Here is a 24,195-nt window from a genome sequence, read left to right as displayed (position 1 = left end):
TCTAACACTAAGCTTAAATTTACCTACACCTCTTTCGCAACCATAGTAGGCGACGCAAGCAGTCCTGCACCCATTCTTTTCTTCAAAATTCAAGTTGAATATTTTGGTCCAAAATACCAACCGCGGGATTTTTTTTGAATTTTTTTTTCCCGAAAATCATGTCGAATTTGGTGATCATTTTAGCTGAGTCTTACCTGAAATAGACACAAGGTTTGATAGATACTTGATGCTTTAGTGTTATGGGACGGGGGGAGAAGTTTTGAAGAGAGAGAAACGAGATGATGTGGTGGATATGTGAAAATATATGTGACATGTCACTGCTGATTATCACAAAAGCAGAGTCAAATAAGCTAAAACCCGTTTAAACATAATGAGGGTTGTAAAGTGAAAGATTCTACATTTTACGTACTTGAAGGCCACGACTGCTACCTTCACATAAGTTAGGCATTGCGCCACGAAGATTGCAGCTTTACCATTCCTTCCAAAAGCTCTGACCATTGGACCGACGCTTCATGGCATATCTTACTTAGAGCAGCATGGTATCCCACGGTTTCATGAGTGTGGCGGTCGACGAGTGGCACGTGTGAGCCCCCGTTCCCCCGGTCTAGAGGTATATGTGGTCACATGCCGATCGCAGTATTCGGAGCACGTAAGCAAAGCTTACAAGAGGTTCCATGGCACATCCCCTGATGCCCAACATGTTTGTATTTGGACGAGCACACCCCATTACTAGTCCATGTCCAATGGATACTTTTAGGCTGGTCATAGTGGGAGTGACTTAGCTAGTAACATGACGTATTTCAAAATATTTTTACTTTGTGACATGTAGTTAATGAAGAGAGAGGTGTTTGGAATAACATAATTCCCAAAGACAAAATGAGACTACAAGCTAATAAATACAACCACATGTGACACTACATCTATGTTACTCCCCACTATGAAGGTAGTAACATAGACTAGTGTCATATGCATGACACTAGTGTAAATTACTTCCCACTGTGACTAGTCTTAGGGGTATCGTGCGCTTATCGAAGGAAGCAAGGTCTAACAAAATGTGCAGGTTGAGGGATGTGCATAACCTTAGATCCTGGCATTAATCCAGTAGCCAGCTCCTTGGTGGCGTATAAAAAAAATACTAGTCTACGAGGTGTCAACAGTGGTGGACCTAGGCAGTAGCGAACAAACCTGGGCATGGGCAGCCAGGCCCGACGATCCAGCCCAAGAAACCCAGGTCAGGCCAAGCCGAGCTTTGTCTTTGGGGCGGGCTCGGGCCTAAAAATGCAGCCTGTTGCGTATATCGGGTCGGACTTGGGCCTAGGAAATCAGGCAGTTTACACAGAAGCCCGACCCGGCCTGGCCCGAAATTGCTCCGTTTTGTCCCTTTGGGCCGGGCTTGGGCTTATGTATGCGTTTTTTTGGCCGGGCTGGGCCGGGCTCGAGCCTAAACTTTGTAAGTTGGGCTTTGACAGGCCCGGCCTGGAGAATGCCTAGGTCTAGTGGCGGAGCTAGCTTGGGATGACTAGGGCCAATAGAAAAAAAATAAACTCTTACAAAGATAAAAATCTGTATTTTTCTCAATCTATGCAACTATAGAAAAAATTTCTTCAAACAATTAATATCCCAAGGTTGGGGGGCATTGGCCCCCCTGGCCTCAACATAGCTCTGACATTGTACCTAGGAATCTGTCAATGCCAGGGAAGAGCAACAGCGACACATAACCCGGAAGCAGGAGATATTGGAACATCAATTTGAAAGGAGCGATTGAAGCAAGAGCCCAATTTGACCACGGTATTAAGAAATAAATTCTAAATGGACTGTTAACATTTCGACAAAGTGTAAAGATACTAATACCATAAGTCTCACGGGCGTGGGGCACAACCAGGTAAAAGCGTGTAAGGTTTATAGCCGGGAAGACAGATCAAATGCCCAAAAAAAGAGGGACGGTAGATCCACCGCCGGTGGTTGTGACCTCATATCTATGGACTAAAGGAGATCAACTAAAATCTACAAAAATAAAATCAGTTTTGCTAAGTCTCAGTTGATGCTATATCCCCTAGATCTTGCATGGAGAATCGTACCAATATTTTTTTCAGATTTTTCTTTTTCTTTCTTATATACTATATCACTTGACTGAGACCTAGCCACATCCAAATAAAATTGCATTCAAAGTTGTCTAGTTTGCACTGAAAACTTCACTTTATCCTTTGTACATGTTTACTGAATTTACACTTTGGATGACAGAGATATGCATGCCCTCACACATGACCTCCATCACTAGAAGGAACCTTCCCTAGACGATGACGTATATATACACCGGCACGTTCGATCGGCCGTATTCCACACGTCGGGGTCAAGCACCGCCGCCGACGGCCGGCCAGCCGGCAGCGCGTACGTCCAATCGGATCCCGTCACGCACGTCCGTACGCAGCTGCGAGGAATCAGCCCGGCAGCTAGCTTCGAGTTTTTGACTAATCCCCCGTCGCTTTCGTCTCCCGGTCCGGCGGCTACGTACGTACGTACGTGCTCCGGGCAGCGATTAGTCAAACCCAAGAACCGGTCGCCGCGGGCGCGCGCGCAAGTTCCACCGTTCTTCCACGGCTAGTCTCGGGTCATCGTCGATCAGCGCGACGCCTGGCTCCACGCCCAGGGGGACGGCGTGCCGACGACGGCCGCGGCGGCGGCGGAGGGGCCGGAGACCGGGATGCCCATGGCGACGCGGCACCAGCCGGGCTGCGCGGGCGGGGCCGGGTCCGGGCGGGCGACGTGGACGTGGACGTCGCCGAGGGACGGCACGGCGAGGTGGACGACGCCGTGTCCCGCCCGCCGCGGCGCGGGCAGCGGAGCGAGTAGCTGAGCCTGCGGAGCGCGCGCCGGCGGGCGGAGGCCGTCCAGCACGTCGCGGCGGGCACGCGGCACCAGCCCAGCGGCGTGTGTCGCCGACGAGCCGCGCGCAGCCGGACTCGAGAGCACCGCCACGCCACGTCGTCGCGCTTGCCAGCAGAACCGCGACGGAGCATTGATGCCACCAGGCGGCGCGTCCTTCGCGACGTCCTCCCACGAGTTGCTCGGCCCGCGCCGGACGACGCGGGCGCCACGGCCGTGCTGCAGCGGCGACAGGAGAGGAGCGAGGAGGGAGACGGCGAGCGTAGGGCCGCAGGGCCGGCGCATGGCATAGAGTGTCAATCTGTATATCTCTCAGGCGGGGAGCGGCGAGTAGGTGGGGCGGCAGGCGCAGCGACTCGGGCCGACAGCACGAGTGTGACCGTCCAGCCGCCACGCCGCCTTCCCCACTCGCCGTCCTTGGGCACGAGGCCTCGACGACGGCATCGCGCGCGCGCTCTCTTCTACCTAGCTAGCTCACGGCAGAACAGATATAGTTGATCTCCCTTCGATCGATAGGCGGCGGGGCCTCGTACGGCACGGTGGGCGAACGGCGGGTTGGAGTGGAATGGGCTTGGGGCGTGGTCGCCCGCCGGTGGTTTATACCCATGGGCGGGGTTGAAGGGTTCCTCGATTTGGACGAGGAAGCCAGGAGGAGGCAACTTCTGCATGGAGCGCGCGAAAGCGCAGAGAAGGTTGGCGCGAACGGAGGAAGGAAAGACGAAGCCTTTTGCTTTCAGACAGACGTAGCACCCGCACCGGTCACTCACTCACACAGACAGACACAGAAGCTTTCTGGGCGCCTTCGCGCTGCCCACTTTTTTTTGCGTATTGTGCAATACCGCACAATCCATCGCTATCTTAACCATTTGGTGTGCTCTTGTTAGGGCACTTCGCGCTGCCCACTTGGAAGAAGAGAAGATGGTCGAGTCCAGATCAGTTTTTGTCATTTTTTTGTTACAAAGTCTCAAATATTTAACGGATTGGCTAAATCACATCTAGATGAAATTTAGCTATATCACATCTAAGTCCACAGCCATTAGATCAATTTGCTGAGATTTGTGGGCCACTGTTCCTTAGTCTGAGGGCAGCGCTAGTGCGTTTTTGCCTCTTTTTTTTTTTATCATTTGCACACTGTCTTCAGATCTTTTTCAAGTGTACGCTGTCAAATTTGTTTGTTTGGAACTTGTTTCTTGACATTGTTTGTTTGTTCACCGGCAAAGAAAAACATCGTTTGTTTTTTTGAGGGTTTTTTTCTCAGATAAATTTTCAATCTATTCGTCAATAATGACAGTATAAAAACACTATAGATAATAAAATTTACAACCAGATTCATGTATCACCTAGCGATGACTATAAGCACTGGAACGAGCCGAAGTCACGCCGTCGTCATGGCCCCTCCCCCACCAAAGCCTTGTTGTTTTGAGCTTGTTTACCAAATACACTATGTGGTTTTGAAACTTGTTTCTGAATACACCAAAAACAACACATTGTACGTTTAGGGCGAGATATTGCAATGTTTTATCTAAATCGTTGTCATTTTGGATCTTGTTGTTGTAATGTTTGCATAAACTCGTAATTTCGCATCGATGTATTCTCGTGATGCCTTGTCTTTTTTTTTGCCCACTTGTTGGCTGTTCGCGTCGCACGTATGTGTTTTTTTGTCAAATTTTGTTATTACGCTCTTATGGCTCATTTTATCTGGTCTGCGTTGTTGAAGTGGAAGAGACATGCTACGTCGCTTGTCAATATCTATTTCTTTTTTCTTTTAATTTGATGTCAAAGTGATAGGCTCTAACTTGCCCTTGACGCATAACTGGGCCCAACCTATTTTTGTCTCGGCTGCAAGTCTACCATCGACTCGCTGCTAAGGGGAGTGGGCGTGTTTGTAGGGGGTCCAGTTGCAAGTTAAGCAAGGACTCGCAACTGGGGGGCAGTGCCTATTTTTTGTAGGCTGCCCAGTTGCATGTCAACCATCGACCTGCAACTAGGGAGGCTGTGTGTTTTTGTAGGGGCCTCAACTGCAAGTCTACCATCAACTCGCAACTAGGGGTGGGGAGTGTGTTTGTCGGGGGCCCCAGTTGCAACTATCAACTCGCAAACTAGGGAAGGGTGTGTGTGTGTTTGTGTGTGTGTGTGTGTATGTGTGTGTACGGGTCCAAGTTGCAAGTCAACCATCGACTCACAACTAGGGGTGGCGTTTTTCTTTGGTAAGGGCCCTAGTTGAGAGTCAACTATTGACTCACAACTATGGGGGTGGCGTGTGTGTTTGTCGGGGCCCAGTTGCATTTCAAATATCAACTCACAACTAGGAGAGGCATATGTTTGTAGGAGCCCAGTTGCAAGTCAACCATCGACTCGCAACTAGGACGTGTCGTACTTTTTTGTAGTTGCCCCATTGCAAGTCAATCATCGTCTCGCAACTGGGGGGTTTTGTTTTTAGGAGCCTAGTTGCAAGTCAACCATCAACTCCCAACTAGGTGGTGGACGTATGTTTATATGAGCCTAGTTGCAAGTCAACCATCAACTCGCAACTGGGATGCATCATACTTTTTTGTACTGGACCCAGTTGCATGTCAACCGTTGACTTGCAACTAGGGGGGCTATGTTTTGTAGGGGCTCAGTTGCAAGTCAACCATAGACTCGCAACTGGGACGCGCTGTACTTATTTGTAGTTGCTCCAGTTGCAAGTGAACTATCGACCCGCAACTAGGGGGCGAATGTTTGTAGGACTCAGTTTCAAGTCAACCATCGACTCGCAAATAGGGGGCATGTGTATGTATGGGCCCGAGTTGCAAGTCAACCACTTACTCGCAACTAGGGGGCGTATGTTTGTAGGGGACCCAGTTGCAAGTCAACCATCGACTCGCAACTAGGGTGCATATGTTTGTAGGTCCCAGCTGCAAGTCAACCATCGACTCGCAACTGGGACATGTCGTACTTTTTTGTAGTTGCCCAGTTGCAAGTCATCCATCGACTCGCAACTAGGGGGGTTTGTTTTTAGGAGCCTAGTTGCAAGTCAACCATCAACTCGCAACTAGGGGCGGACGTATGTTTGTATGGGCCTAGTTGCAAGTCAACCATCAACTCGCAACTGGGACGCGTCATACTTTTTTGTAGTGGACCCAGTTTCATGTCAACCACTGATTTGCAACTAGGGGGCATATGTTTGTAGGTGCCCAATTTTAAGTCAACCATCGACTCATAACTGGGACGTGCCGTACTTATTTGTAGTTGCTCCAGTTGCAAGTCAACTGTCGACTCGCAACTAGGGGGCGGATGTTTGTAGGACTCAGTTTCAAGTCAACCATCGACTCGCAATTAGGGGGGCATATGTTTGTAGGGGCCCGAGTTGCAAGTCAACCACTGACTCGCAACTAGGGAGGCATATGTTTGTAGGGGCCCCAGTTGCAAGTCAACCACCGACTCGCAACTAGAGGGGCGTTTGTTTGTAGGGCCTAGTTGTAAGTCAACCATCGACTCGCAACCATGGAGGATATATCTTTGTAGGGGTTCAGTTGCAAGTCAACCATCAACTCGCAACTGGGACGCGTCGCACTTTTTAATAGTTGCCCTAGTTGCAAGTCAACCATCGACTCGCAACTAGGGGCGTCTTTTTTTGTAGTGGCCCCAGTTGCATGTCGAACATCGTCTCACAAACTAGGGTGTGGGGCGTATGTTTTATGGGAGTAAAGGATTGACATGCAACACTAAACTTAAAATTAGGACTCTTTTAGTTTGTGGGTGCCACATTTTTATTAGTAAACACCAACTCACAATTGGGGTCCTTTTCTCCAATTGGTTTTGAACCATTGTCATATGTTTTTTATTTTTTTGTCAACTATTTTTTAAATCATGATTATTGTATAGTAGCTGTTTAGAAAAACAACTTAACACTATTTTATGTAGGAACGTACATGGCAGTTTTTGCACTCAATTGCACTTTTGTTAATTTTTTGAAGGGGTTTTATGCAAGATCTCCACAACACTAACGAATCTTTTCATCCTTTTTCCCCATCAAATATCCACCTAAAAGCTTGTGTGGCTGAGTTCTTTTTGTTCATTATATGATTACTTTTTTTGTTAAAACTATACTGCTCTAGTTGGGAGAGCACAGATTATGTATTGCACATTTTAATTATTTTTATCTTTATCTATCATCTTTGTGCGGGGATTTGAAGGTTTTTTTTGCACTAACTGAGATGTTAAGAGGTTGTTTTCGACAAAAATGGGTTCAGATAGTAGCGTTTTTGGGTCTTATTCAGAGAGTAACTTTTTTGAGATAATGTGAAGCTACTACAGGATGTTTATTTCTCTTTTAAGCGCAAAATACGGCCATGTCCCCAAGAGAAAACAGTCCTGGCTTGGGATGCCCCAATTTTTTTTACCCATATATGGGAATGTTTTTCCATGAATCTAAATGTTGTTTCAAACATTTTATACAAATGTTTTTTTTGTAAATTAGAGACATATTGTTTCTGAAATTTCATGAACTAAACAGCAGGCGGACATAATCGTCTGATGAACTTGTTCTAGATTAGATCATGTATTGCAAAACTTATAAAAGCAAGGAATTCTCCCTGTGTTTGATTGCTTTTCAGAAGTTTTTTTTGTAGAAGCCTAGATCTAGCCCGTCAAATAACTACACCCTCTTTACCCGCAATTTTTTTTACAACTACGCCTTCTATCAGCTTTTTTGGCTGACATATGTATTTCTCCTGTGCAACAAGAACAATCAAAATTGTAAAAGGCCCAGGCATTAAGAAACAAACAACAACCATAAGGCCCACGAGCTGAACTTGTCCGGTGGGGCCGTCCTTCTGGGCTGGGGCTTTGCCCTCACGAGAAACAAGCAAGCAACGCTAAAACGATACAAACAAAGAAGGAATGATACAACAGATGGGATGTGGGATGATGTCATACTTAGATGAGACATAGTTATGTTTCATCTAGATGAGTTTTAGACAGACCCAATATTTAAATCGAATCGGGAACTCTCGTGGAATTCGGAAAGGGGTGCGTGACTTTGCTGCTTGATGTTTTTCCAGGAACTTTAGAACTACCTACCTTTTTTTGTTAGGGAACTTTAGGGGTACTACTGGTAGACGTGACGGGTCAAAACTAGTTTCTACGTCTACGTGAGTTCTTGTCTCTATCCTGGAGAATTTACCTTGCAGGTCAAGGGAATGTTCCTACGTACAAATCTGGCAAAAGCATAGGAAGGAGCCTGGCCAAAACCCTAGCCGTCAAAGGCGACCGACCCGGTGAGAGGAGGGAGGAGTGCCCCGGCCGGACTCCAGTGTCACCGTGATTTCCTCGCCACCGGCGGACGAGAGGGGGGAGAAGCCCGAGACATTGTTCCACTTGCGTTCAGTAGTCTGTGTCTTAGTTAGATATTTGGTTTTCCATGATTTCGGCTCCTGCGACGGGCAAATAGGTTTTGTCCAAATATCTCATCCAATAGGTGGTTCTCTCGGCTACGGGCGCTGAATTAGAGAGGCAATGTTTAAGACGTCTTGGATCCACCAGATCTCGGCGGGCGCTTCATGTGACGTCGTGTTGGTGTCGAGATAATGATTCTGTTTGTCCTGCTATTTGCGGTGGTGGTGTTGCGGGAAACCAACACCTACTAGATAATCGAGCATCGGAGGCGGTTTTAGTGCATGGGCATGCGGCGGTTTTTCTGTTCCGCTTCAAACATTGTGTTGTTGAAAGTGCATCTAATCATCAAGGAGAACTTTGGTACTTCCCGTCAACATATCTCAAAGAACTAGTGATGCTTCTAAGTATATAGTAAAGGTGCCCCCCTAAAAATGCTTAAAGACAAGTGTTGGACAAGCCAAAAGATTCTACATTTTCATTTTAGTGATCCAAGATCACATTGAGTCTTTTGCTACATTTCGTGCTGCAAAAGCACTTTCACTCGGAGCCACATCCTCATCTTGTGGTCGTTAAAAAAATCGTTTGACATTTACTTCATACCCCTAACTTCGGCCTTTGGTATCCAAAGGGTCCATCTTTTGACCTTGTAGGTTACTCAGATTCGGACTATACCGGTGACAAGGTTGATAGGACTTCGGGTACATGTCAATTCCTTGGGAGATCCCTCGTATATTGGTCCTCCAGGAGACATAATTCAGTATCTCTATGCACCACCGAAGCCGAATATATCTCAGTTGGATCATGTTGTGCTCAACTCTTGTGGATGACACAAACACTTAAAGATTATGGCATTCATCTCAAACATGTTCCACTTCTTTTTTGACAATGGAAGTGCCATAAAACTACCCATAATTCCCATCCAACATTCTCGAACGAAACACATCGATGTTCGTCATCATTTCATTCGTGACCATCTATCCAAAGGTGACATTGATCTTAGCCATGTTCAAACCGACAAACAACTAGCCAACATATTTACCAAACCTCTTAATGAGAACACGTTTGGTCGTTTCAGGAGTGAGCTAATATCCTCAATGCTTCTAACATGCAATGAAATCTCACCCTCATGCATGCACATTGTATCCATGTTCTACATTTGATCCTTGATATTTCTCTTATGATGGACTATTATATGTCTTGGATATCTTGTTGGATATTGAGATTTGCATCTAACCCCTCTAGGTTGCTGGATAAGCTTAAACAATGAGTACTTGCTTGTAATTCTACAAGTTGTATGCCACCAGTCATCACAAGCAAGAAATTATCCCATGTTGTTGGTAAGGCATAGGGACAGGGTAACTCAATTCATCTATAGACATAATATTGTGTAATCCATCACTCCATGTCTATTGGATATCCTTGTTGTCCCCTCGTTTTATTGATGCGTGTAGGAATTGAAAGTTCTTCAATGCCAAAGGATTGCTCCAAACTCTTGATGTCATCATCAACAATAAGCATACACAACGAGTTGAACCACACGAATTCATCAACAACCATACCAATGTAAGTCCATCCTTCTTGAGTAGGGATATAGTAAAAAAAATTAGTGTAAGGGATATAGTAACATTTAGGGGGAGTCTTACTGAAAAACTAGTTCATTGATGGCGCACGTTGCTGCACCCGTCTCTTTTGATGGTTAAATTATACAGTAATTCATAAATATTAAGACACCAAACATGGATGTTAAGATGGATTTATGTTCACAAGATTCCCATTTTATCATATGATAGACTAATAATTTCCACAAAAACAATCATGCACGAGAAGCTTGCATAATTTAATTATTTCCAACTTGAGTTGGTAACAAAGATAATAACCAAGGAAGTTCAAATGGTAGCAGCAAAAAATAGATCCAAATGGTATAATTTACTTGCAATTAACATTGTCACCCAGTGGGAAATCTGACAATATATACCAGAACAAAACCTAAATCAAACTCACAACAAATAATAGAACAATGACATAATGATCAAACATTACACTGAGATTTCAAACACTATTCATACTTTGTCCTTCCATGCTAGAGTCAATGAATGCAAGAAGGAAAATAAAATCTAGGTCAATTTATACCATTTTTCGTATTGTTCGTTTTGACAAAAAAGAGCACCTTTTAGGGTTATGAGATGCCCAATCGTGCCCTATCAAAGCAAAAAACTGAAGTGACAGTGACATCAAGATGCAATCCCAACTGCTAGGGAATCTTAATCACTTTATTATTAGTCAGCAGGTGTAGCTAGTACGTTTACATGGCACCGTTATTGGTAAGGAAAATAATAATAATTCTTATGATGCTATTAGTTGGATGTTAGGAATTCCTTTCTGAACAATCCCAAAATTAAACTGGAAACTCATGTCATCAAAGTGCCATCATACTCATAAATAAGATGACAAGTACAAAGGATGTTCCATTATGAAATTTCTCTACCTAAAGACTTGGAGATAATCTCTGGTACTGCGCTTTCTCTTCACTAAACACATATTAGTGCTAAAAACATATGGATAAATGGAAAATCTGTATTAATTATGTAAATAGCTCAACCCGTGAACATTCAAATTTTTAAGCCTAATCACAACCATTAATCTATGTAAAGCGAGTGTACCGTCAGCTAAAATAGTAATATTATAATATATTTATCTTCATATAGCATATATACATGCTCTACGCTTACTTACAGTAGGTATAATATTAATAATGTCCATGCATTGTTACAATAACAGATCATTACACGTTGCTTTCATATTTTTCCTAATTCTTTTATGGCGCTGAGGTGCTCAACTTCAGAACTTGCCTCCTACTTCCTTTGCTAAAATGGCTAGTTCGTTTCGCCAATATAAACAAGAACTCCATTCACATATTCAACATATAATCGACGCAAGACAAATCATATAGAGAATAAAAAATTAATTAGCACTTGGTCTAGGCAACAATTGAGCTGCCTGCTATTAATTAGCACAATTATCTAGTGCTTGTCTCAAATAAAAACTATCTAGTGCTCTCTGTGCATTGACAATGACAATTCATATTATTTTGTTGGTAACAATGGAAAATAGCAAGCAATTTACACATAGAAGAGGCATTCGGTTTCCAATAATTTAGGAGAGCATGAATGCATGAGTTTTTTCGCAGTTTCCCACACTTATGAACATAAAAAAAGGAGGGAAACCTTCACAAGTCAAGGATATGATCTAGGTAAAGCTTCCATTAGGAATTGTCAACATAGCAGCAAAACAACCCTAACTCACAAATTGTGCCGAATAACGTAATCATACCTACATAGATGAATTCTTAGTCCAAGATCCATAATTGCATTTGTTAGCTTACTAACTGATGTTTAGTTGCAAAAACAAAAGCACCATATGGGTATTATAATGTCTCTTGAAATGTTGGCAAAAATTCATGCGAGTGCTCTTTTACAATGCATAATTATTAGTTATACTGAACAATTATAGTTTTGCCATCCAGCCATCTCTTACATTTAACATCACGTACGACCAACAAGCTGTGTGCACAATTCTAGCAGAGATAAAAATGCAGATATTCAAGTTGCTATGGAAATTCACAATTGATGCAGCCGGTGGAACATACCTCTTAGCAAAGTAAGTCTCAGGTATCTCTATTCTCATAGAGATGACACCAAAACACACATTGTTATATTTTTCATTCCTTCACCACGCCTGCAAAAATAACTTATTTGTTTGATGCAGTAAAATGCAACATCATTGTTCCATGGTGGAGAAGTAGCTTCTTAGAAAAAGAGAGATCGACTTGTTTCCCTCCTTGCTCAGTAACTTCTACAATACATTTTCATTGTCTCACTCATTGTAATAGTATCACCTTTGTAAGGTAATACTTATAATATCAGGAGATATAGTTCATAAAGAATATAAAAAAGACAGGACATGGTAAACAAAAAAAAGTTCATGCAGGACATTCCTTAATTTGATGCCAAATAATAATTCCCTTGGATTTGTTTTTCAACAATACATTCAGAGAAAGTTGGCAAGTCACATTATATTAGCTTTGACTAACATGGATAAAAATATTCAGTAACCACTGCCAATTACAGATTAGCTTGTATAGAAGTGAATAGGCGAAGCACGATGCTTTCTCAATATATCAGTACAAAGATTACCTAAGCACTGATACGTGGCTTGATCGACTATGGAACAACCACAAATTCTAGCACCAAAAATGATATGCGATGAAGCATCATTCTGCAAGGACGAAGAGGAGAAAAATTGGTGGAGACACTGGAGCCTTGTTGTAGCCCATATCAGGTCGTCCAGGAGGCGGAAGACATTAGGTGTTTGGTTGATTAGACGGCGAAGGGACCAGCAACATAGATTGAAGCTTTGAGGCCGTCTTGCTGCTTGCTTGCCTGTATCTGGCTGTTGAGGTGGAGGACGAGGAGTCAGCCAACAAGTGAATCAGTTGGGAGATTCAGAGCACTCCTAGGAAGATGTCACAAGACTGGTTTGCTGCCTGCCACCGAGAAGGCATGGAGAGGGTTAGCCGTTGCGGTAGAGTCGACGGGAAGGAGAAAAGGGGAGGCGAGGGAGGCGAGCTAGATGGATCGAGAGAAAGGATGACGCTTCCCTACCATCACTGACACGGCGGTGAAGTTTGGCCCTCACCAACAGAACCTGGAACCCTGACGTGGGATCCATCTCGGTGACTGCGGCGGGGGCATCGCCGAGGGCGCCGCGTGCATGCTCGGCGAGGATGAAGGGATCGACGCCGACCACTTTTAGATGGGTAGACCACCGGCACTATCTGTCAGGAAGAGATGCGACACCAGGGCCGTGAGAGGAGAGAGGGTGATAGGGGTGGGATCTTGGAGGTGGGCATGACCTAGGAGACTGCTCTCTCTCGATGACGACGACGCATCTAGGTTTTGCCTGAGATCGGGATTGGTTGGATGCGATGAGGGTGTGAGGTGCAGGGAGGCATCACGAAGAGTTGCCGCGAAATTTGTTGACGCGTACCTACCTTGCGACCGTCCATGGGGATCCAATGATAAACCTTTGATTTTGTTCCCGGAGCAGCGGGCCTTTGACGTCTGGCGGGCCTGGTGCATCCGACGACCAATAATGATTGGAAGAGCGATCGGACGGCCGAAACCAGTGATGGCGTGAGAGGTCTCCTAGGGTGCACGGTTATAATGTCTTTAAATTGAGCTAAGACAACTCCAAAGACTAACAAATCTGAGCTAAAGTGGGCCGTTAATGTGGGCTTTCCACCTCTCGCAGCGGCCCGCGGCCCGCCGGTACTCCTCCAGATCCGATCCGATCCAGGACGAGCGCGCACGTCACGTGGCAACCCCACACCCCCGCATCACCTCCTCTCGTCCCCCCACCGCGTCTCGTCCTCCTCCTCCACCCCCGACCCGGCGACCAACCCCGCGATCCGGCGAGCCCGAGATGGGGTTCCTGGCGACCTCCGCCATCTTCTTCCTCGCCGGCTTCATCGCATGCCTCTTCTCGCTCCTCTGCTGCAACCGCGGCGCCTCCACCAACATGTACGTCAACCCCCTCTCCCCCCCGCCTCCGATCCCGCTCCCTCTTCCTGCCTGCCCATCCATCCGGTTCGTCTCGCCGCCGGTCCCGTCCCTGGCTTCGGGTCTGGCGGTGCTGGACACGGCCGGCCCCTCCCTTCCCGCCGGATCGCGGCGGGGTTATGTGGCGGGACCTCGATCTAGGGTTAGGCTGGGCGGTTGGGTCTAGTCTAGAGCTTGCCCTCCCCAGATCCGCGGGCGGATGTCTGTCCGCCGTCGCGTGATCCCCCGGTCGGGCTCCCAGTAGAGTGGCTGCATCGCTGGGGCGATGCTGTGTTCCGCGGGAGCCGCAGCCCCGCGCTGGAAATCCTGTCCAATGCTTCGATTCGTCGCCGCTAGTTGCCTCCGCGAGACGAATTCGGGGCATAAGCTTGGTTCCTCGTTGCACAATTGCGGGGCGGGGGAAAATAGCAGGTTTTGCGATGTTTTCCTGCTTCTGCACATACCACCAGTTCGCCCAAGTTGGTGTCTGATTCAGTGCATCTAAATTGGCACCTACTGAGCAGTCAGGTTACATACCAACATTTGTCCATGATTTGTGCTATGTGTCAGTGTATTTTTCATTTTACGCCGCAGGGACAAAATTTTGTATGGCTGGAAACTATATCTTACATTCCAGGATGCCTCTACTTTTGCACTAATTTATATCAATCTAATTATTGTGTATAACCTATCAATTGATGTTCTTCACTCTTGTTTTGCAGATTCCATTTGACCCTGGTCATTACCGCTACAGTTTGTTGTTGGATGATGTAAGTTCTTATCCACTTAACCCATGTGCATATTTGATTTCTCCTTCCTTCATATACTTAATACATAGTTTGGTTGCCCCAACAACTGTTGATGTCCCGCTCATATCATATTTTTAAAAATCTGCTCATATCAAAATTTATGTTGCTAATTTGTGTTTGTCACGTGAAAATTCATGGCTATCAGACTTGCATGCTATTTGACATCATTTGGCATAAATTATCTGTTGGCTTGCTCTAGGTTGCCATTTTGCATTAAGTAAAGGTAATGTTTTAACACCAAGATGTCTGTCAGATTTGGGCCAATATAAATGATGACCAATAAATCTTGTATACAAAAAATGGTATTGTTTGTAGCAGTGAAAAAAAGCTCGCCTAGGCATGCGCTTAAGTGTGCCTATGTATTGGGCGACAACTGAATGCGTAGTGGCTAATCATGCTTGGCTTGTGCATACGTGTTCCTGGGCGTGCACGTACGCGAGTTAGGGGCCATGCAGTGACAAAATAGCGCTTTTCTTCCTTGATTTGTAGCACAACTCGTACATAAATCTTTCTCTCAACTTGTTCTTGTAATATCTAATATGCATGCCGTTCAATGTTGTTCACATTTAATATAGGATAAACCAAATATTTGTAGTTCAACACTAAGAGTAAATAATTTGATCAATCGAAAGAGGTCTACCGATTTGTTTTGTTTCCGTAGAAGTCGAATACTCCAGTCATAATACAACAAATTAGATGCTTGGGTTCCATATAGAATAATTGGCTACCCAGGAATCCGAACACAGTATTTAAGCCTTGTAGATTGGATTTTTATTTGTCAAGCAATATATTCTACTAACTAGTTTGACGGTTTTGATTCTAATGTTTTTTTTGATCAAAATTAATCATGATAATCCTCTTACCTATGCAACTTGCTTATTAGAGCCGCCGCTGCTGCTATTTTTCTATTTTTGTTACAAAAGCAAGAGTACAATGGTTCTAGGAACCAGAAGAGAAAAGTGACACAAATGTTGAAGATGCATGAGCAGACGCTTGCTGTGCCATTCTTTTCTAGCCATGCCAGATTTTCCTGCGTTATCTTAATTGTCCTGTTGCTGTTTCCTTGTATATTGAAAAGAATCGACTGACCTCATCCTGCATTCAGGAGCGCCTCTTTTTGGCATGGTTTCACATCCTGCTTGCCCCAGCTCTCATTTTCTAACAAGCCATTAATCTTTCTGTGCAGGTGGGCAATCGTGTACCTCGCCCAGATGAAGCCTTTGATCAACCCCATCCTGAGCGGCGAGTGAGCCCTGATCTGCCCCGAAGACAACTTAAGATCCACTGTTGATGTATCATTATTCGGTTGAGAACCTCTATTCATTTTGTTGCCATAACTGAAATAAAGAACCCGCTGTGAGATTTTGCTACTCCGTCCGTCCTCCGGAGACGCTTCCGAGGAGGCACGCTGTGATTAGTGTATGCAAATTGTATTATATACACAATAATAATGATGATTCTGTTTATCCATCCCGCCAGCTCTCTGTTCTTTGGTTGGATCTCTCAACCGCTTGTCATCGCACCATATTTGCTCCGATTTGCAAATTTGTACGAGATTACTAGTAGCTTTTTATTTGGAACAAAATGTGCCGCGTGAAACTGTTTTTGGTTGGGCAGCCTGGTTTTACGGTGCAACATTTGATTTTGCATGTAGATTCTAGGATGCGAGAATTCGTTCATGAGAATTTCAGGATCCCATTCCTCAAACACATAAATTTCAAGTTTCCTTCAAGTTTTTATATGCGGTATAAAAAGTTGATATGTACACGTTCTTTTTAGAATCTTTTTTTAAGAATCTAATTTTCTTTTCGAGAATCGAGAATCTGATTTTTTTTTGAGACAGGAATCGAGAATCTATTTTTTTTTTAGCAAATCGAGAATCTAATAAAGACACGGTGCGAATGCTCTGCACATGGGCCTCGGTAGCCTCCAAACCCAGCCCAGATCTAAGACAGTAGGCCCGGCCCATGTACTAGTCAGTCCTCGCCTCGTCTACTCCGTCACTCCCCCACCCAGATCTCCAATCGGCCGATCGATCCACCCACCCTCCCCCAGCTCCGGCCGCCGGCGATGGCCGTCTCCGACCTCCTCCCCCTCCCCTTCCCCGTCCCGCCGTACGCGCTCCACGTCGCCGCGTCGCTGGCCCTCGCGGCCGCCGCGCACTTCCTCCACGTCCCGTCCCTCCTCCTCTACGCCGTCCACACCTACATCCACCCGGACGCCGTGCCCTCCACGGGGCCCCGCGCCGTCCTCCGCCCGCCCGGCTCCGCCCCTCCCTCCGGCAAGCGCGGCGCGGCCGGCCCCCCGGCCTCCGACGGCTCCGCGCAGCTCTACCGCCTGCGCCTCTCCCACGCCACGCTCGCCTCCCGCCCGCACTTCGCCGGCTTCCACCTCTCCCTGCTCCTCCCCGCTCGCGGTCCGCCCCCCGCGCTCCTCCTCCTCGCCGCCCCGCTCCCCGGCGGCCCCGCTCGCGCCGCTCCTCCCGCTCGCCTTCCTCTTCGTTCGTCGCTCCTTACCGCCAGGTCGCGCTCGCTCGCCGCCGCGCCCGGCGCACCTCGTCGGCCTCCCTCGCGGCCTTCTGCTCGTCGTGGGCCACCGTGCTTTCTTCTCCTCCAGCCCTTCGCCGGCTCTGTCGCCTCGCTCGCCGCGCTCCCGGCCTGGCGCTTCGCGCGCGCATTCTGGCTCGGCACCGACCAGCCCCGCACCGGGCTCGCCGTCCTCGCATCCTCCGCCCCGGCGCGCCTCCTGCTCCACCTCGCTGTCCTCGTCTCCTCCGCCGCCTCCATCCTGCAGTGCTGCGGCTTCGTCGATGGCCCCGAGCTGGAGGTCAAGCTGCTGGCCGCCGCGGCCGGGCTGCAGCTGCTCGCCTCCAGGGCTGCCGTGCAGATGTACCTCAACGAGGCTGTGTTCTGCTGGTACCAGCGGCTGCATGCCAACCGAGCGCCGGACACCGAGTACGGACGTGCCAAGGTGTTCCTGCACAACCACCATCTCTGCGCGGCGGCCACGCAGTTCGTCGCGCCGCCACTGCTCGTGCTGTCGCTGCTGGCACTGTGGTGGGTGCAAGGGAAGAACTTCTTTGAGGGCGTGGAGGGGCTGGACTGGCTTGTCGGGTGGTCCGTCGCCATGAAGGAGGCGGCATTGCTTGCGGCCCGTTGGGTGGTGGCGGTGTGGTCGGCGGTAACCGTGGGCACGCTTGTGGGCTACAAGCGTGGATGGTTGTTCGTCTTGTGACCGGTCATGCCTCTTAGTTTGTTTGCTGTGTGATTGGTTCAGATGGACTTGTATTTGATAGAGCCGGATTCCACGCCGGATTGCCGGAGTTTTGATAGGACGGCGCAAGTCTTTGTTATGGGAGCAATCTGGGATTGAACCTTTTGATTTCGTTGAGGCCCTGCTTTACTGGAGAAGCAATGTATGATCAGTTTATTTTGTTTACACTGTTGGGCAGAGATATTTGACAATCAGAAACTGACTGGTCAGTCACCCTGTTGTACTCTCACTGTATCCTCTTTCATAGATACCAATGAATCATTTCTTTTTCAGTTGGAGCGAACATGTAAATTGTATCATGATACAAAATCATCTGAATGGAAGTGGTTAAGTGTGTAAATTTCTGCTTCCAGTTGAAGAAAAGAATTGCTCTTCAGTATTTTGTCTCAAATGTGTAGCTCTTGAAACATACTATGTACTATTTGAGAGGCAGACTGCATGCCAGCATTGAAACTTATTTTTTCTTCTCCGCGTAGCTTAGAGAAAATTAAGATTGGAATTGCCATCTAGATATAAATACTTATAGAGTAAGATAGTTTATCACCAGCCAAATCTGCATATTCCGACGCTTGTAAATACTTATAGAGTAAGATAGGTTATGTAGGTAGTAACCTATTGACCTGATTACATTTCTGTATATGTGTCTGTTCCAGTTTACTTGTTCCAAATATTGTAACAATTTTAGCTTCTTTCAGTGCATATCTGGGAAAGTGGCAATAGTCGTGGCATACAAGGAAAGTGGATTGAGCTGCAAAGCTCAGATTTTGTTTGCGATTGCGAATCTACATATGAAACATTTCTTATATTTTGAAAATTTGAACATGCTTCTTGAACTTCCCATGTAATTGGTGGCTGCAGTTCTCCTGATGCTGACACATCTACCATAAAAAAACATTACTCTTGTTCACACTCCAGTTGCACAATCTAAGCTTTCAAGTTGTACTGAATGATGAGTACTTCATTCTGGACTTTCTAACCGTCTAATCTATTTTGCAGTGATCAAGCAAGCTGCAGAACAAGTGTATTTCTGTCCAGATTAAGCAATAGATGCTTACTCTTTCCTAAATGAACATCAAATTTGGTTTTCCATCTCAACATTGAGTTGTTTCTTGTTCCCTGTGGTTTAGTGGGCACTATTAAGCCAGTTGAGAAAATTTGATCTTTATTCTCATCAACATGTACAGGAATGGACTCTAGATAAGTGTATTTCTAACCATCAAAATTTTCTGTATTCATGAACCGGTTTCTACAAAGGTCCACCTTGTCCAGATACATCAACATGTACAGGAATGGACTCCTGGATCCTTCTTCTCTCTGAATTTGAGTTATAAGGAAAGTGCATTGTGCTGCAAAGCACAGATTTTGTTTGCGATTGTGAATCTACATATGCACCAGTTCTTAAAATTTTGAAAATTTGAACATGCTTCTTGAACTTCTCAAGTAACTGGTGGTTGTTCTGTCTGAGTTATGACTTCGAAGTGTGCTGATTATACTAGGAATGTAGGTAGTAACCTATTGATCTGATTACATTTCTGTGTATGTGTCTGTTCTCTGTTCCACTTTACTTGTTCCAAATATTATACAGTAACAATTTTATCCTCTTTCAGTGCATATCTGGGAAAGTGGCAATAGTCCTGGCATACAAGGACAGTGGATTCAGATTTTTGTTTGCGATTGCAAATCTACATATGCACCAGTTCTTATAATTTTGAAAATTTGAACATGCTTCTTGAACTAACCAAGTAAGTGGTGGTTGTTCTGTCCGACTTACGACTTCCAAGTGTGCTGATTATACTAGGAGGTAGTCTGGCCTGCAGTTCTCCTGATGCTAACACATCTACCCTATAAAAACTGTTCTCTTGTTCACACTCCAGTTGCACAATCTGAGCTTTCGATTTGTACTGAATGCTGAGTACTTCATACTGGACTTTCTAACCGGCTAATCTATTTTGCAGTGATCAAGCAAGCTGCAGAACAAGTGTATTTCTGTCTAGATTAAGTAATAGATGCTTACTCTTTCCTGAATGAACATCAAATCGGGTTTTCCATCTCAACATTGAGTTGTTTCTTGTGCCCTGTAGTTTAGTGTACACTATTAAGCCATTTGAGAAAAAAAAATGATCTTTATTCTCCTCAGTCTGCATTCATGAACTGGTTTCTAGAGAGGTCCACCTTATCCAGATACATCGACGTGCACAGCAATGGGCTCCTGCATCCATTCTTTCTCTCGGAATTTGCGTTGAATTATAAGGAAAGTGGCTTGAGCTACAAAGCTCAGATTTTGTTTGCGATTGTGAATCTAAATATGCACCAGTTCTTAAATTTTTTTAAAATTTGAAAATGCTTCTTGAACTTCCAAGTAACTGGTGGTTCTTCTGTCTGAGTTGCGACTTCGAAGTGTGCTGATTATACTAGGAAGTAGTCTGGACTGCAGTTCTCCTCATGCTAACACATCTACCGTGCAGATACAGTTCTCTTGTTCACACTCCAGTTCCACAACTATAAGAATTCAGTTTCCAATGTAAGGTTTTGATTTGTACTGAATACTGACTACTGCATTCGTGGCTTTCTAACCAGCTAACATATTTTACAGTGATGAAGCTGCTTGCTTATCATCATGATGCATGATCCATAGAACAAGTATATTTCTATCTAGATTTAGCAATAGATGCCTACTCTTTTCTGAATGAACAGAAAATTTGGTTTTCCATCTCATCATTGAGTTGTTTCTTGTTCCCTGTAGTTTAGTGTGCACTATTAAGCCAGTTGAGAAAAAAAAACATCTTTATTCAGTAATTCACAAGTTTGCACTGGATGATTTCCGCTTATGTTTGTTTTGTTGAGATTTCATCTTCACTTCTTTAGCAATTGGTCATTGGTTTGCTAGGATCACCACACTATCATCCAAATTGTTGTTTTTCTAAAGCAAATAAATTAAAAAAAATACATATCCATCATATTGTTGTGTCTCCTTTTATATAATCTGCTTTTGGAGAAACATTTAAAATACACATATATTAATAGAAGCCATTTTATTAGTGATGGCAGAGTAGTGTGATGAGATAACTTGCATCGCAGAAATAGTATGTACCTATCTCCAGTCTCTTTCACACTTGTTAGATTGATCATGCCTTCACCACCTGTGGTGAGTGTTTGCTGATAGCCTAAGATAGCCTCCACTTCACCTTGCGTCTTCCACTTGAAAACAATTGAGCACCACTTTGTATAGTCACTCATCATTGAGGCTTAATCTATGACTTTGCAGTGCAGGGTACCGGAAGGTTGAGCTAGTATGTTACTCAGTGGGTTTGACTCTGCCACTTATCCTATTGCCATCGCCGGAGATTTGAGACGATACTGGTTCTTGTATGGCAAAGAATGGGCTTTCGGTCAGTGCACGCGCTAAACTCTCTTTTGCATTACATTACACTTACACTTACACCATGCTCTTGATCTTAGCCGAAAAGTCCAGAGAAAGGCGTCCAAGTATTGTATTGCTGTGCCAAGAAAGGAGCAAGTATGGCGCGCGTGTCCTGGGAGTGAGTACATACATGATAGAATGGTCCAAAAGACCAATCCTGCACGCATCACGGCATCAGGGAAGCATCTTGGAGATGGAGGTGAGCATATTATTATTCTGTGAGCGAAACGAAGCTGCTTTGTATTTGGAACTAACTTCATCGGTGCTCGTAGTGGAGTGTGGGGCAGGAGTAAGATACAGTTAACGTCACCCGGATCGGCTTCCATTGGTTTGTGTGCTTGTTGGAAGAGCAGGTGACACCGGGAAAGGAAATCTAATGGAATCCCCCATCCTGGGGGATAACATTTTGGGTTTGGAAGTACACTTGTTGTCCACTACTAAACTCATGCACTAGCAGCTGTGATTAGTGTGTTTCTTAATTGAGATTTACTGATAAGATCAGATTCAGTCCCAAGAGAAGCCAAGGGGAGATGCCTGTTTTCTAGGAACAAGTCTGAAGGATCCTGGGCAGAACCAATTTATCTGACGTGCGTTCCGCCTAGATATCGACGCCCACTTTGTTTTCTCTTGTTGCATATAGTTTTATTATTCTGAATCATGTTTACACTGTAGGATTCCACGTAAGCAAAATATTATGCATCGTTTCCCAGGAAGAACAGAAGCATTATAACTTCCTTTTGCTATTAATTCACTTGTAAATATGCATACAGAAGAAAAGGTGAGAATAATCGTTGAAAATTGGGACAATCTTGTTAGTCTTGCATCCTACTCATAATTTTCTCTATCTATCAAGCTAAGAGTAGGTGCTCTGATAGTCAGACTACTTTCTAGTCTCTAGGATAAACAATGAAGAACAAAGTGGGGTTGAACTCTAAACAAGAGGCTAGGACTTGGCAATGATTGCAACAGCCATTGGTAGCCAAAATGGGCATCACCTTCACAGGTCATGCAGCCCTATCACCTTGCTTAATTCAATTCTTTATCGCCCATTGGCCTCATGACAAAACCTTTTATATTTTCTTTTCTCCTGGCATTAACCTTGCAGCATGAGAACAAAAGGGCGAACAGAGGTCAAGCAGATTATTGCAGGGAGGGAATCCATCAAGGTGACACCTTACCAGACCTCCCATCCCTGGTGTTTTCTGGAAGAAACAATAGCAATTTGTGCGTGTACTACTGACCTGATAAATTGTGTCACTACTTGTTGGGGAAAAGAAAACAGCTGGGCCGGAATAGTTCTGTGTATATCTGACTGATCAGGGTAAGACGTACAGGTATACCTGCCTGGAAAGAACTGATACCGTTGCTTCGTTTCGACTTTCAGCCAATTATTTGCAAAGTTGCTGCTGTATGCAGTTTTGTTTTCAGGGGAGCCCACAAAAATTAAGCTGCAAACTGGAGAGCTTAGAATATATGGCTACTGCAACAATTGGGAGATCTGTCATAGAAAGCATCGCCTATAAAGTGTTTCCAAATTAGTATTTTCTGGAGTCAAGAGGATCCTCATGGGGCCTTCTTCCAGAAAAGAAGCATAGGAATCACAGGAAAAAGGGAAATGGAGGATCTCCTTGTGCAGTGCATTCCATATATATATTTGGTTTGCTGACCTATAAGTCCTTAATTTAGTATACCATGCTACTTTCTTTCTTGTCAGAGAGCTACTGGACTGATTGTGCATGCTTGCATATACTTAATGATCATCAAAATAAAAAGAGAAGAAAATTATATAGTATTAAAAGATGATAATTTTATAGAAGCTCTATGATAAATTATAAAAGGGGTCGGATAACTACCTATTCTTTTCTGAAGTTGTACTTTTATTATTTATTTATTTTTGCAGGTGGTGCATATAACAATCAACATGGCTTAATTTCCTAAAACTTTCTTATACAATTTGTTTATTTACTTTAGCACCGAAGGTAATAACATCATCTAGAAGATCAGAGGAAGGAGGAAGAAAATGCATGCACACAAGGAAAGCTACATCCTTCAACCCATTTGTATGGTGTTGCACAGTTGCACTCCCTTTTTGTTACTTGTGATGCAGCCATGCACACACCCTAAAACAATGGCCACAAAATCTCTGCGCAGATATGGATTACCACGACTGCAACTACTGTTCCATAATTATTAAGCTTGAGTCTCCATCACCTCCTAATATCCCTCTAATTATGTTTAGTTTACTTTTGGCGAATGTGATCTGCTCCTCTTTGCTATCACCCAGCCTTGGAGCTATCTATCTCGCTCCCCACCCACCACCATGGGCCTACTGGAGCTTCTGTTTGACTAACAACACTACCAAGTACTACTGACTAACAACAACTTCTAATTTCAGTTTGCAAAATCAAACCTAACTCCCACTACTAAGTACTCCCTCTATAAACTAATATAAGAGCGTTTAGATCAGTAAAATAGTAATCTAAATGCTCTTGTATTAGTTTACGGAGGGAGTAGTACCTTTGTTCCTAAATACACCGCCAAAGCGTCTTACATTTAGGAACAGGAACAGAGGGTGTACTGACTAACAACACCTTATACAACTTCTTGTGAGTACTTTCAAGTTACTTTCAACTTCTAAGATATTGTATCCATAGTTTCTCACATCCAATCCACCATGCATGCATTTGCATTCTTACAAATGTTTGTGTTGGTAAGGATCTAGAAAAGGGACATCCAGAGCCAGAGGGCATCACATATCTGAATTTCGTAGCTAGTACAAAGTGACATACATTCCTGAGAATGCACAGAAGGCATTGACAAAAATAAAAACATG

The 24,195-nt window shown here is 44.8% G+C and overlaps 2 protein-coding genes and 1 pseudogene across 2 annotated transcripts; 2 read left to right on the top strand and 1 right to left on the bottom strand.

Moving 5' to 3' along the window:
- Positions 1 to 2,131: 2,131 nt before the first annotated feature.
- LOC125518228 lies at positions 2,132 to 3,173 on the bottom strand (annotated as a pseudogene).
- Positions 3,174 to 13,624: 10,451 nt separating this feature from the next.
- Positions 13,625 to 16,138, top strand: LOC125523302 (V-type proton ATPase subunit e1-like). Its single transcript, XM_048688350.1, has 3 exons — positions 13,625 to 13,841; positions 14,582 to 14,629; positions 15,855 to 16,138. The coding sequence occupies exons 1-3, from the start codon at positions 13,744 to 13,746 to the stop codon at positions 15,916 to 15,918; spliced, it is 210 nt and encodes a 69-aa protein (XP_048544307.1). The 5' UTR covers positions 13,625 to 13,743; the 3' UTR covers positions 15,919 to 16,138.
- Positions 16,139 to 16,682: 544 nt separating this feature from the next.
- LOC125523273 lies at positions 16,683 to 18,213 on the top strand. The gene is given in 3 exon segments (XM_048688324.1): positions 16,683 to 17,122; positions 17,124 to 17,264; positions 17,267 to 18,213. Coding segments are annotated over 3 exon segments (1,161 nt in total). The 5' UTR covers positions 16,683 to 16,738; the 3' UTR covers positions 17,903 to 18,213.
- Positions 18,214 to 24,195: the final 5,982 nt, after the last annotated feature.

Source organism: Triticum urartu, chromosome 7 (genome assembly GCF_003073215.2).
Source record: "Triticum urartu cultivar G1812 chromosome 7, Tu2.1, whole genome shotgun sequence".
Classification (NCBI taxonomy): Eukaryota; Viridiplantae; Streptophyta; class Magnoliopsida; order Poales; family Poaceae; genus Triticum; species Triticum urartu.
The sequence above is the reverse complement of the archived record's forward strand: the minus strand, read 5'-3'. Positions and strand labels throughout refer to the sequence as shown.

Coding starts and splice junctions, on each gene's coding strand:
- LOC125523302 (XM_048688350.1), top strand. CDS start 13,744: ATGGGGTTCCTGGCGACCTCCGCCATCTTCTTCCTCGCCGGCTTCATC. Junction 13,842..14,581: donor CGCGGCGCCTCCACCAACAT/GTACGTCAACCC, acceptor CTTGTTTTGCAG/ATTCCATTTGACCCTGGTCA. Junction 14,630..15,854: donor ACAGTTTGTTGTTGGATGAT/GTAAGTTCTTAT, acceptor CTTTCTGTGCAG/GTGGGCAATCGTGTACCTCG.